The sequence below is a fragment of the Salmo salar genome, chromosome 21 (assembly GCF_965601325.2).
Source record: "Salmo salar chromosome 21, fSalSal1, whole genome shotgun sequence".
NCBI lineage: Eukaryota > Metazoa > Chordata > Actinopteri > Salmoniformes > Salmonidae > Salmo > Salmo salar.
In genome coordinates this window covers 47,748,637-47,761,760 of record NC_138311.1, presented here as the reverse complement: position 1 = coordinate 47,761,760, position 13,124 = coordinate 47,748,637, and the positions used below count along the sequence as shown (strand labels likewise).

Here is a 13,124-nt window from a genome sequence, read left to right as displayed (position 1 = left end):
AGTCGATTTAAGTCAACACTGTAACTAGGCCACTCAGGAACGTTCAATGTTGTCTTGGTAAGCAACTCCAGTGTATATTTGGCCTTAAGTTTTAGGTTATTGTCCTGCTGAAAAGTTAGATTGTCGCCCAGTGTCTTTTGGAAAGCAGACTGAACCAGATTTTCCTCTAGGATTTTACCTGTGCTTAGCTCTATTCTGGGGGGGGTTTCTCCCCCAAAAAACTCCCAAGCCCTGGCCGATGACGAGCATATCCATAACTTGATGCAACCACCACCATGCTTGAAAATATGAAGAGTACTCAGTGACGTGTTGGATTTGTCCCAAACATAACGCATTGTATTGAGTACAAAAAGTTAATATCTTTGCCACACTTTTCTTTCAGTATTTCTTTAGTGCCTTATTGCAAACAGGATGCATGTTTAGGAATATTATTTTGTACAGATTTCTTTCTTTTCACTCTGTCATTTAGGTTAGAATTATGGAGTAACTACAATGTTGTTGATCCGTCCTCAGTTTTCTCCTATCACAGCCATTAAACTTTGCTTTAAAATCACTATTGGCCTCATGGTGATATCCTTGAGCGATTTCTTTCCTCTCCGGCCACTGAGTTAGGAAGGATGCCTGTATCTTTGTAGTGACTGAGTGTATTGACACACCATCCAAATCGTCATTAATAACTTCACCATGCTCAAAGGGAAATTCAGTGTCTGCTTTTTTTATTTTTACCCATCTGCCAATAGGTGCCCTTCTTTGCAAGGCATTGGAAAACATCCCTGGTCTTTGTCGTTGAATCTGTGCTTGAAATTCACTGATCGACTGAGGGACCTCATAGATAATTGTTGTATATGTGGGGTATAGAGATGGTAATCATTCAAAAAGTACTTTAATATTATTGCACACAGTGAGTCCATGCACTTATTATGTGACTTGTTAACTTCTATGGGCTACGTGGTACGCTAGCGTAACCTGCGGGACACAGCCAGTGAAATATCAGGGCGGCAAATTCAAAACAACAAAATGTCATAATTCAAATTTCTCAAACACAACTATTTTACACCATTTTAGAGATACACCTCTCCTTAATCCAACCACATTGTCCGATTTCAAAAAGGCTTTACGGCGAAAGCATAAAGTTAGATTATGTTAGGACAGTGCCAACACAAGAAAAACCACACAGCCATTTTCCAAGCAGGAGAGGGGTCACAAAAACCAGAAATACAGCTAAAATTAAGCACTAACCTTTGACGACCTTTGACACTCCTAGATCTCAATGTTACACAATACATGTATGTTTTGTTCGATAAAGTTCATATTTATATCCAAAAACCCCATTTTACATTGGCGCGTGATGTTAAGAAAATATTTTGCCTTCAATACTGCCGGTGAATCAGCACAACAATTTACAAAAATACTCATCATAAACGTTGATAAAATATTAAACTGTTATTCAAAGAATTATAGATGAACATCTCCTTTATGCAACCGCTGTGACAGATTTTAAAAAAGCTTCACGGGGAAAGCACACTTTGCAATAATCTGAGTACGGCGCTCAGAAACATACATCAGGCAATACAGATACCCGCCATTTTGGAGTCATCTAAAATCATAAATAGCATTATAAATATTCACTTACCTTTGATCTTCAACAGAAGGCACTTCCAGGGAATCCCAGGTCCACAATAAATGGTGTTTTGTTCGATAAAGTCCATAATTTATGTCCAAATACCTCCTTGTTGTTTGCGCGTTCAGTAAGCTACTCCAAATGTAGGCAGCGCGCCGAAAATTTCACGACAAAAAGTTATATTTACGTTCATTGAAACATGTCAAATGTTGTAAAAGCATCAATCTTTAGGGCCTTTTTAACGTAAAACTTCAGTAATATTCCAACCGGAAGATTCCAATGTCTTGAAAAACATTATGGAACACAGCTACCCCTCACGTGAATGCGTGTAATTGAGGCCATGTCATTCTCTCAGTCATCAGACTCCAGGAGGTCTTGTTTGCTCTCTGTTGACTGCGAAATCCTGAAACACGTTCTAAAGACTGTTGACATCTAGTGGAAGCCTTAGGAAGTACAAATTGAACCCTAAGTCACTGTGTACTGAATAGGCCCAGTCTTGAAAAACTACAATCCACTTCCTGGTTGGATTTTTTCTCAGGTTTATGCCTGCATATGAGTTCTGTTATACTCACAGACATCATTCAAACAGTTTTGGAAACTTCAGCGTGTTTTCTATCCAAATCTAATACTATGCATGTCCTACGTTCTGAGCCCGAGTAATAGGCAGTTTAATTTGGGCACCTCATTCATCCAAACTACTCAATACTGCCCCCGGGCCCAGAAAGGTTAAGCTAATTTTTATTCCTGGACGTTTTAAGCCTTGTCATAACAAAGGCATTGAATACTTATTGACTCAAGACAAATGTATTAATTCGTAAAAAATTCTCTAAACAAAATTCCACTGACATTGTGGGGTATTGTGTGTAGATCAGTGGCACAAAATCTCAATTTTAGCCACTGTATAGTCTAATGCTGTTCTGTACGGTGAGTGTTGTATACTTCATGTAATTGAATCAAATTCTGTTCTTTACATGCTTACTGACAAGCAATATAAAGGTTGTGAATTAAAGAAATATACACTGCAGGCTGTAGCGACGCTGATATGCAATCAATTTGCATTCAGTAAGAATCTTTGTGGACCATTTAATCACATATGTTACAATTCCATGTTGCACAATCACAAATAATACAAGGTACAGGTACAAGGGCATGAAGTAATGGCAAACAACCAAGCATATCCCATATGCTGCAAAAACACCTATATGTTCTCATTGTTGTAGCCTATGCATTCACTACTGTACCTGGCTATATTTTGAGAACCTCACAAAGGAAGAGCTTGGGCTTGTATCTAATATTTCTTTATCAGGATATTCATTCCTTGGAACATGTTGATAATATGAATGATATAAAAAAGTGGAATTTTTATATCATTCACTTAATCGACAATAACAAAGGCGAGTGCCATGTCAGCCATTCGCGTTTTCCTAGAAACAGCAGAAGTTATCCGACTTCCTGTTGGTGCATATGTACATCCCCGACTTCAATCGTTGACTTCCGTCTACTTTCGCCTTACCACTCAAACGCACCCAAAGACAGTTTAGAAAACCTGTGGCAGAGTTTTCAAATCGCGTTCTTTTGACTGGTCATTTTCAACAGCCCTTCTGGTTTTGTTAGTTTGATTGGATTGTTTACCTTTCAATCACTACGCCTTCCCTTCAATTCCCATGCATTTGATTGGCTGATGAGTTTGTGCTTGTGTTTAATGAAGCTTCACTTTCTGTTCCATCAAAACAGCGTCTGTGTTCGAGCAGATCGCTTTTGTCAAGTCTTTCAAAGTCTGTTGCATTATGGGGATAAATATTGTCCGACTTGCGCCTATGTGTAGATTTTCGGCAGTTGCTCCTCACCAGCTGCAATTTCCAGCCATCACCTTCATTGTGGGGGGCACTATTTGTCAACGAATCATTAGTGGGGGGGGTTTAACCCACGCGAACGGGACCAAAGATGTGACTGAAACAGGAAGCATATTTTCCGCGATTCTATAACTATTAAGTGGATAGGTATAAATTAAAGTGATATTTGAGGTTCTCTCTCCCCAATTGATAGTACAATGTACACATATATTTACAGTTTGTGTGGGTGATACTTTTATAAACAATGGCAACATTGCCTTATTGCACTGAGCCCTGCTGTTGGAAAACCACATCAGTGGCCGACTTTCAGCTGTAGCAGATGCAGCTCCCCGAATTCACTCTTCGACTTTCATCTGCAGTTGATTGCTTCAGCCTTACCACTCAAACAAGCACAGAAACTCTGGGCGTCGCTAGTTACCACAGTCACAAAGCCATAAACCCCACCTATTTGTACAATTTATCTTCATAAAATTAGATTCTAAACCTTAAAAACACCACAAACCTTATGCCTAACCTTCAATTAAAACCAAAGAGCAAATGTTTGTTTTCATTCATTTTTACGATTTTGACATCTAGTGGAAACTGTGATACAAGTTTTTTTTAACTAGGCAAGTCAGTTAATAGCAAATTTTTATTTACAATGACGGCCTACCAAACTCGGACGACGCTGGGCCAATTGTGCGCCGCCATATGGGACTCCCAATCACGGCCGGATGTGATACAGCCTGGATTCAAACCAGGGACTGTAGTGACGCCTCTTGCACTGAGATGCCTTGCCTTAGAAAGCTGCGCCACTCGGGAGCCAAGTGTGTCGCTGCCGATGACTGTATATGGTTGCTCCAGCAGAGACTTGCACATTTTTCTAGTTCATATACTAGTAGACCAGACCCAGCTGCTATCGCATTGGTGTCTATGGGAGAGCCACCCCTTAAGTAGACAGCAACTGTGACCACTTTGTCAATGGTAAAAGACCTGAGTAAGACATCTTCATTTATCCACCATCTTTGGCTCTAGGTGCACGGATCCACAAGACTTAGCTCAAAGCCTGTGTCCGTAATTCTACATAAAGTATCTCTGCCTCACATATTATTTATTGATGATTGGCTGTAAAAATAGATTGTGTCGCAATCATGTAAAAGCGCAAGGCAGATCTCAAACCTAGATCACTGCCACAGACTTTTGAGAAAGACCGCATACGATGATGAACATCATTTTATAAAACTAAGTTCTAGGATAAATTCACTCAATGGACAGTTGAACAGCAAGACACAGCCACCTTTCCAGATGAATTGCCATTGCAGCCAGAACAGACCCATGAGTTATTTTGGCAGGATGAACATGTTTTGTGTGTGTTTATTATTACAGAGTTGTTTGCGTCTCTGTAAAAGCATTAATAATCTTTTCTCCAAGTAGCCTATTCTCCAACTAACAACTAGTGTACATCGATGACATTTCATAAGTTATACAGTTGACTACTTTATTGCTAAGCCTTTCAGGCACCTGTTTATTTTCAATGTCATTTTATTAGAAACCTTTTATTAGAAACTTTTTTTCCCCTAGCGTGACGTTTTTAACTTCCATGTAGTCTACTTGTGATTTCACCACCATGTTTTTATCTGCTCAACAACACAGATCCATGTCAAGCTCACACAGGTTGCAACAAATGCCTACAGACATTTCCATGGAACTGGGGTAAAAAAAAAGCAGATTACTCCATCATGCACTGGATGGACAACCATGTACTGCAACATCAGAATTAAGTTCACAAAATGCAACAGAGTATGTGGACACAGGTAAAGACCAAGGCACACAGGAAAACAATAGAGACTGAAACTGAGATCCTCAGAGCTATTTATATTGCCATATTTCATGCCCATGGACATGGCTGTAGTGGACCCTATGCATAATCTTACTGGGGGCATCAAAACACGTTTTTACCGTCTGGAAGAATATTGGTGAGCTGGATGATGGAATGATGAGAAATATTCAGCTTAAGTTGGCCACCTGCTCGCTGAAATCTCATCAGGGTTTTCTCATTTCAATGCACATGAATGTAAAAATGTGACATGCGTTTACTCCTTCTTCGCTCTTAAGGTACTTTCCTGTTATGATTGCTGGACCTATTTTGTCAAAGCCTGTACCGTCTTATGTATCACAGTGGAGCGAGTTGGCTCTTTTCCACTTGCAACAGTTATGTGAGAACTTTGCAAGGTTGTATGGAAAACAGTATTGCACATTGAATATGCACCTCCGTAGCCACTTGAAGAAATGCGTTTTGGACTACAGTACAATGTGTGACCAACCGGCTCAAGCCGGTCTAATGTAGCCTCAGAGCTACAAGATGGTATATCATACACTGCATTTGAGGAACAATGGAAAAGTAATTTTGCTTTCAAAGTTGATTAAACTTGTAAACTTCCTTTTTGAGAAAATGGCCTTTTGAATGTTTTGGTACTGTTACTGGAGAGCCCTTCTTTGTCTACACCCATTCAGCATCATTCACACCCTCTTAAGCTTTAGCCCCACCCATCTCTTTAAGGGTTGATCCGAGCATGCTGTACTAACAACAGCAGTCAAGCACCCCTGTAAAGACCTTTGTTATAAACAGATTCAAAATGGCTATTGATAACAAATGTGTATTTTGTGGTTGTGACTCAGGGACTCTTGACCTTTTTATTTTGGGACTGTTCTCATGTCAGAAGATTTTGGAGTGAGTTAGAAGATTTTATTTTCAAATAAACTACTATTAATGTCAGTTTGAAAGACTGATATGTTTTATTTTGATCGAAATTATATGGGCCCTGATTTAACTTTCATTGTTAATTTGTTTATTTTTCATGGCAGATTCTTTATCCATAAAATGAAGTGGGCGGAGAACAAACCCCTCTTCACATAGAATTTAAATATTATTTTTGAAATTATCAGTAAGTGTAAAAACAAAAAAGCAATACGTACCATAAAACTTTTTGTAATACCCCTGTCTATGTACTCTTGTATTTGTTTTGTTCATAATAATAATTTAAAAAAAATAGCAGTCAAGCACCCAAGCTAACTTGCTAGCTACTTCCAGACAAAAAAGCTCACTGAACATTACTCACCCTACTAGAGCTGGTTAGGCTGTTTTTATGTTTCCCAGAGCGTTGGTGACTGCAACTGTGCTGTCTTATTGTCAGTCAATAAATTCAGAGCGTTTCGCTCTCGGAGCGTTCAGATCGCACGCTGGACGCTCTGGCCGATGAGTATGGTTGATCCGAACGTTCTGACCTCATAACGGCAGTCAAGCACCCAAGCTAACTGGCTAATATTGGCCAGCTTGTTAGCTACTTCCAGACACATATGAGAGAAAAACCCACTCTGACCATCGCCCTAGCAGAGCTGGTTAGGCTGTTTTATGTTATCCAGAGCATTGGTGACTGTACCTGTGCTGCTGGAAACAATTTAATTATGCTTTTTTGCCAATGTTTACTGACACCGGCCATATTCAACGGGTGTTGAGCATTCGTAAATTCTTCAGTTATTCTGCGCTCTGCCACACTCAGATGAGAGTGCTCTGAAATCGAAGTAGTTGGCCAGACGGAATTTACGAACGCACCCAAAATGGGTTACTTGCATAGTGGGGTCTTTTGTTAAGACATCTAGCTAGCTAACCTGTTAGGGTTAGGGGGCAGTATTGACACGGCTGGATAAAAAACGTACCCGATTTAATCTGGTTACTACTCCTGCCCAGTAACTAGAATATGCATATAATTATTGGCTTTGGATAGAAAACACCCTAAAGTTTCTAAAACTGTTTGAATGGTGTCTGTGAGTATAACAGAACTCATATGGCAGGCCAAAACCTGAGAAGATTCTGTACAGGAAGTGCCCTGTCTGACCATTTCTTGGCCTTCTTTGCCATCTCTATCCATTACAAAGGATGTCTGCTGTTACGTGACACTTCCTACGGCTGCCATCGGCTCTCAGAAGGCGGCAAAAAGCTGAATCGTGGCTTTGCAGGCTCTGGCTGAAAAAAAGTAGCGCGTTTGGGTAGTGGCTGGTTACAGTACTGTGAGACTCAGGCTCGTGCCCGCGTCGACCGAAAGCTTTGTTTTCTTTCCTCTGTTTACCTAAACGGAGATTCCCGGTCGGAATATTATCGCTTTTTTACGAGAAAAATGGCATAAAAATGGATTTTAAACAGCGGTTGACATGCTTCGAAGTACGGTAATGGAATATTTAGAATTTTTTTGTCACGAATTGCGCCATGCTCGTAACCCTGATTTACCATTTCGGATAGTGTCTGGAACGCACGAACAAAACGCCGCTATTTGGATATAACGATGGATTATTTTGGACCAAACCAACATTTGTTATTGAAGTAGCAGTCCTGGGAGTGCATTCTGACAAAGACAACAAAGGTAATCAAACTTTTGTAATAGTAAATCTGACTTTGGTCAGGGCTAAACTTGGTCGGTGTCTAAATGGCTAGCCGTGATGGCTGGGCTATCTACTGAGAATATTGCAAAATGTGCTTTCACCAAAAAGCTATTTTAAAATCGGACACCTCGATTGCACAAAGGAGTTCTGTATCTATAATTCTTAAAATAATTGTTATGTTTTTTGTGAACGTTTATCGTGAGTAATTTAGTAAATTGTTAGTAAATTCCCCGGAAGTTTGCGGGGGGTATGCTAGTTCTGAACGTCACATGCTAATGTAAAAAGCTGGTTTTTGATATAAATATGAACTTGATTGAACAAAACATGCATGTATTGTATAACATAATGTCCTAGGATTGTCATCTGATGAAGATCATCAAAGGTTAGTGCTGCATTTAGCTGTCTTCTGGGTTTATGTGACATTATATGCTAGCTTGAAAAATGGGTGTCTGATTATTTCTGGCTGGGTACTCTGCTGACATAATCTAATGTTTTGCTTTCGTTGTAAAGCCTTTTTGAAATCGGATAGTGTGGTTAGATTAACGAGAGTCTTGTCTTTAAAATGCTGTAAAATAGTCATATGTTTGAGAAATTGAAGTAATAGCATTTCTAAGGTATTTGAAAATCGCGCCACGGGATTCAACTGGCTGTTGCGTAGGTGGGACGAATTCGTCCCGCCTAGCCCAGAGAGGCTAAACAATGAACCATAATCCCAACTCCTGATGTTCCTACCCTGCATGAATCTGAAGGTAGCTAACCAATCAGGTTCAATGTTAGCTAGCCAAGCAAATGGCTCTGAGATACGTATAATAAGATCATGCACGTAATGTTAGCTAGCGAGCCAGGCAGCTAACGTTAGTTGGCTAACAGTACACTTTAACTTGAAATTAAACCCCTTTTCATTTATGGATACGTCTCCTGTCGCACATGCCATGGTTGCCCTTAGTTTTAAGATGTAATCTGGAGACAGGTGTTTTCTCCATCTCCTTAGCTATCATACTCAAATTCCACTGAACTCGGTCCTCCAGAAAGTGGAAAGCAACACGTATGCAGTTTTACTACGGGATAAAAAACATTTAGAAGCAGCGTTAGACAGGATTACCAACACATACTGACCAGCTCAAATAGACAGAAGCATGCTATATGGCAGACCAATCCAAACTCATCTCTCAGCATGTCCAGCCCACTCATTATCTCAGCCAATCATGGCTAGCGGGAAGGTTGCTTTCGTTTTCTGTGGCTAAACGAACTAGGCTCGTAATTTTAACAATTTTTATTTGTATTTACAGATTGCATACAAGTTTGTTATTAAGGCACATGAAAGTTCACATATTCATTTTGTTGTTTTAAATGTGTTGCTATTTTAAATGTAATTCAAATAGTTTTAAATTAAGTTTGATTTGATATTAGATCTTTATTGATGATTGTATGAATATAGACACCATTAACTTTATAGTCTATACTTCTTGTTAAGACTTAAAAATATATGTACTAGGTTATAAACCTACTAAATACATGTTTGGAGTAGTTTGCCTGCTGAGCTGAACTGGGATGTGATATGAGGACAATAGACAAGGTGTTAGAGGCTATTAGCGTGTGTAAATATCCATGACCTTCCAGAGCCGACTGGTCAGACTCTGTTTTTGTTCTGACTTCTCAATATTGCTTTTCTACTTCTTATCATTAAAGATATTCTAATTTACATGTACACACTTGGAAACAGGCCATTTTACACAGTGCTAGCCAGTCAAATGTCTCTTTCTCCATTTGAAGTAGTGTAAAACGGCATGGGTTTCCTGCTATTTGCTGTGCTCCATACTGGCACATTGTCCCCTGGTCTGCTCCCCTGCCTATCGCTGAGTTAGTCAAACAGGAATCGCTCTCTTCCTCTCAGCCCAGCAGCATAGCCAGCTACTGTACCTAGCTGGAGCCAGAGAGTTGGAGCCAGAGAGTTGGAGCCTGCATGGCTCTGGAATGCTGTAGCCCTCCTGGTGAGGTGGTGCTTAGCGCTGTAGAGGCTTTGTTCCCGTCAGGCCCTCCGGAATACATCAGAAAAATAACAGACCTGAGATTATGGAAAATGACACAGATCTGAGATTATGGGAAATGACACAGTTGAGATTATGGAAAAGAGGATATTTAGGAACAATGGGAAGCATAGCCAATAAACAAAACTTTTAATCTTGTGTTCTTGTGTGTGTTTGTTCCTGTGGGTTTTGTATGTTATCCTGTCCTGACCAGCTCTCCTCGTGAAATTGTACTGGCAAGAATGTACAGTTTGTGTTTTCATTTTTCATTTTTTTAACCAGTCTCTGTCTTCCCCCCTCAGGCGTTGCTGAAGATGGACTGCCAGGGCCTGGTGGCCAGGCTGGTGATGGACTTTGTCCTGCTGACCACGGCGGTGGAGGTGGCTGGGCGGTGGAGGGAACTGGCTGAAAGGCTATCCAAAGTGTCCCGTCTGCAGCTGGATGCATACGAGGGACCGCACAGAGACAGGAACGGAGTGGTGGACAACGAGGTGAGGCTAGGTTCTGATCTGGCATTATTGAAATACTACACACAGCTTTTGGAAATTACATGACCTGTGAACTGTAAATGGTTAAATACTTTTTGTGCTTTACATACTTTTGGATTGATATACTGTGAATGTCAGCCACATAACCATAGTTAAACTGGTGGAATGTAACATGCCAGTTCCATGTGATTTTATTGTCACCATCACTTCAGTATGTTTCCTTTAATTACCACCCCACATTGTCCTCTGTCCTTATCTCTCCCTGTGCTGCACTGTGTGTAAGCCAACAACATCATTATGACCATGGTAAGTAAATAACCTTGCACGAGCGTTGGCTTGTGCGAGCTAGAACAGCTCATAGGAGCAGGAGCCTATCTCCTGTTTCTGTAGTGTGAGGCAGCTTGATGTACAAGTACACCCCCTGGACAGATAGGACGCTAGTCTATCACAGGGCCTTACAATCTATATCCTTATGCTGAGTGCGAAGCAGAGATGCGTCGAGTCCCATTTTTACAGTCTTTGGTATGAAGCGGCCGAGAATCAAACTCCCAACCTTCCAATCTCAGGGCGGGCAATCTAATCACAAGGTCACTGAGTTTATTTAATTATTACCATAGAAACATCAGAAAACAACATGCAATTCCCATGTGATCTATTGTCAGTTCAATATGCTCCCTTCAATCGCCACCTCTCTCTCTTTCTCCCTGTGTAGGCCATGTGGAAGCCAGCCTATGACTTCCTAGTGACGTGGGCGGCCCAGATTGGGGACAGCTACCGGGACGTGATCCAGGAGCTCCACATAGGCCTGGACAAGATGAAGAGCCCCATCACCAAGCGTTGGAAACACCTAACGGGAACGCTCATCCTTGTCAACTGCCTGGATACGCTCCGGAGCTCCGCCTTCAGCCCCGCCTCTCAGGACGACTGTGCCATATAGACCAAACTGACCATGATCATCGTCATCATCACTCATAGGGTGCAGCTTGTTTCCTTCTCTTATATCTCCGCTAATTGGATAGCAATTTATTTCCCACCTGTATAGATGAAAGATAGAAGAGGAGGATAGGATGAACCATTGGACTGTTGATATAGACTCCACCTCCTGCTGTCCTTCCTATGTCCATCAACATCCTATCCCCACCCCTGACCCGATCCCTAACCCCACCCCTGACCCCCACAACCTTATTCCCTGTTTGTATTGAATATTCTGAACAACAGCTGTCTGTCTGGTCCCTCTGAGTCCTGCTTCCTCCTAATCTGCCTTTAGACCTCATGGGGGTGAGGGGCTGGACTGCTAGACTACTCCCATTACCCCCAGGAGGATTAGACTGCTAGACTGTCCCCCCTCACCCCTAGGAGGACTAGACTCCCTCTCACCTCCAGGAGGATTAGACTGCTAGACTGTCCCCCCTCACCCCTAGGAGGACTAGACTCCTCCTCACCCCCAGGAGGATTAGACTGCTAGACTGTCCCCCCTCACCCCTAGGAGGACTAGACTCCCTCTCACCTCCAGGAGGATTAGACTGCTAGACTGTACCCCCTCACCCCTAGGAGGACTAGACTCCTCCTCACCTCCAGGAGGATTAGACTGCTAGTCCTCAACCACCCATCTTTGTATAGCCACCAGCCAAACTACACAATGCTACAGTCTCAGTATTCACAAAGACTATTTTAATCTTCATTGTCTGACATAGTATGTATTTTTTTACTCTAAATATGGCACAGCATTTTTTAAAGACATTTTGACACCTTTCGTTCATAACTGTGGACTCGATCCAGTGCTAAAACAAACTTTTTAAATGGTATCCTTGTTCTTTAGCCTTGTCACGTGTGTCAAAGGAGCTAAATAAATGTGTTTATTTATAAAGCTTTGGAGTTGTTGAGAAGAAAGCGCTCTCTTATTTTTTCCTCCTACTGTTGTCCGTTTTATTTCAACTACTTTGTTAGTGAACATATTTTTAAGGACCGAGTTAATAACTGGGCATAACTCACAGATTAACTTTGCTCTTTAATTTCAAATAAATTCATCTCTCACTGCTTTTTCACCTCTCTAACTATCTTTTAAAATTAAACCATATGGCCTGCAGTTCTTTATATACTAGACTTAGTGAATATATTGTACCGAAGCTTGTCAGCAGTTAATATGACTCTACATATAACTACATATATGCCTCATTCAATATCCAACCACTGTTACAATGCTAACTCTGTTAAAGATTCTGGATATGTTTTGTCCCCTGTATGTTGTACACATACACATTTCACATCTGTTTTGTGACTGCATACTTTTGTGGAGAATATAAATAAAATGTGAATATTTTTACGCAATTCATTATGCTGAAAGATGGGATTTCTTACCTACCACAGTAGCAATAATTTATATTCATGTCAGATTTGTTTGTGTTCTCGTTTTCCCTTACAAGCGTGGAAATAGTATTAGTGATGGAACAGGTTGTTTGGTTTTCTAATCAGCGTTATGTTTGTGCTGACCACCCAACCACATACCAGAGAATACAGCATGTTCTGTTGAGAGGAGATGTACAGGCACACAGGGAGAAAAAAGGTAAGATGGGGGTGAGACACTAACGGTTAATTGGCTGATACAGATGAAGTGAAAGAGGTTGAAATACACCAGCGAGAGATAGACACCCATGAAAGAGAGGATGAGGAATAGATGGAGACGGATGGAATGGAGGAAGAGTTGAATTTTTGGATGACA

At 40.9% G+C, this 13,124-nt stretch overlaps 1 protein-coding gene across 1 annotated transcript in view; it reads left to right on the top strand.

The window, feature by feature from the left end:
- The window catches only part of LOC106582420 (SH3 domain-binding protein 4), a 109,275-nt gene extending 96,542 nt beyond the window's left edge, over nt 1–12,733 (top strand). Inside the window, exons 4-5 of the mRNA XM_014165522.2 lie at nt 10,220–10,408; nt 11,118–12,733. Of these exons, the coding sequence (XP_014020997.1) occupies nt 10,220–10,408; nt 11,118–11,342 (414 nt within the window). The 3' untranslated portion in view covers nt 11,343–12,733. The remainder of the gene's footprint in view (nt 1–10,219; nt 10,409–11,117) is intronic.
- Nucleotides 12,734–13,124: the final 391 nt, after the last annotated feature.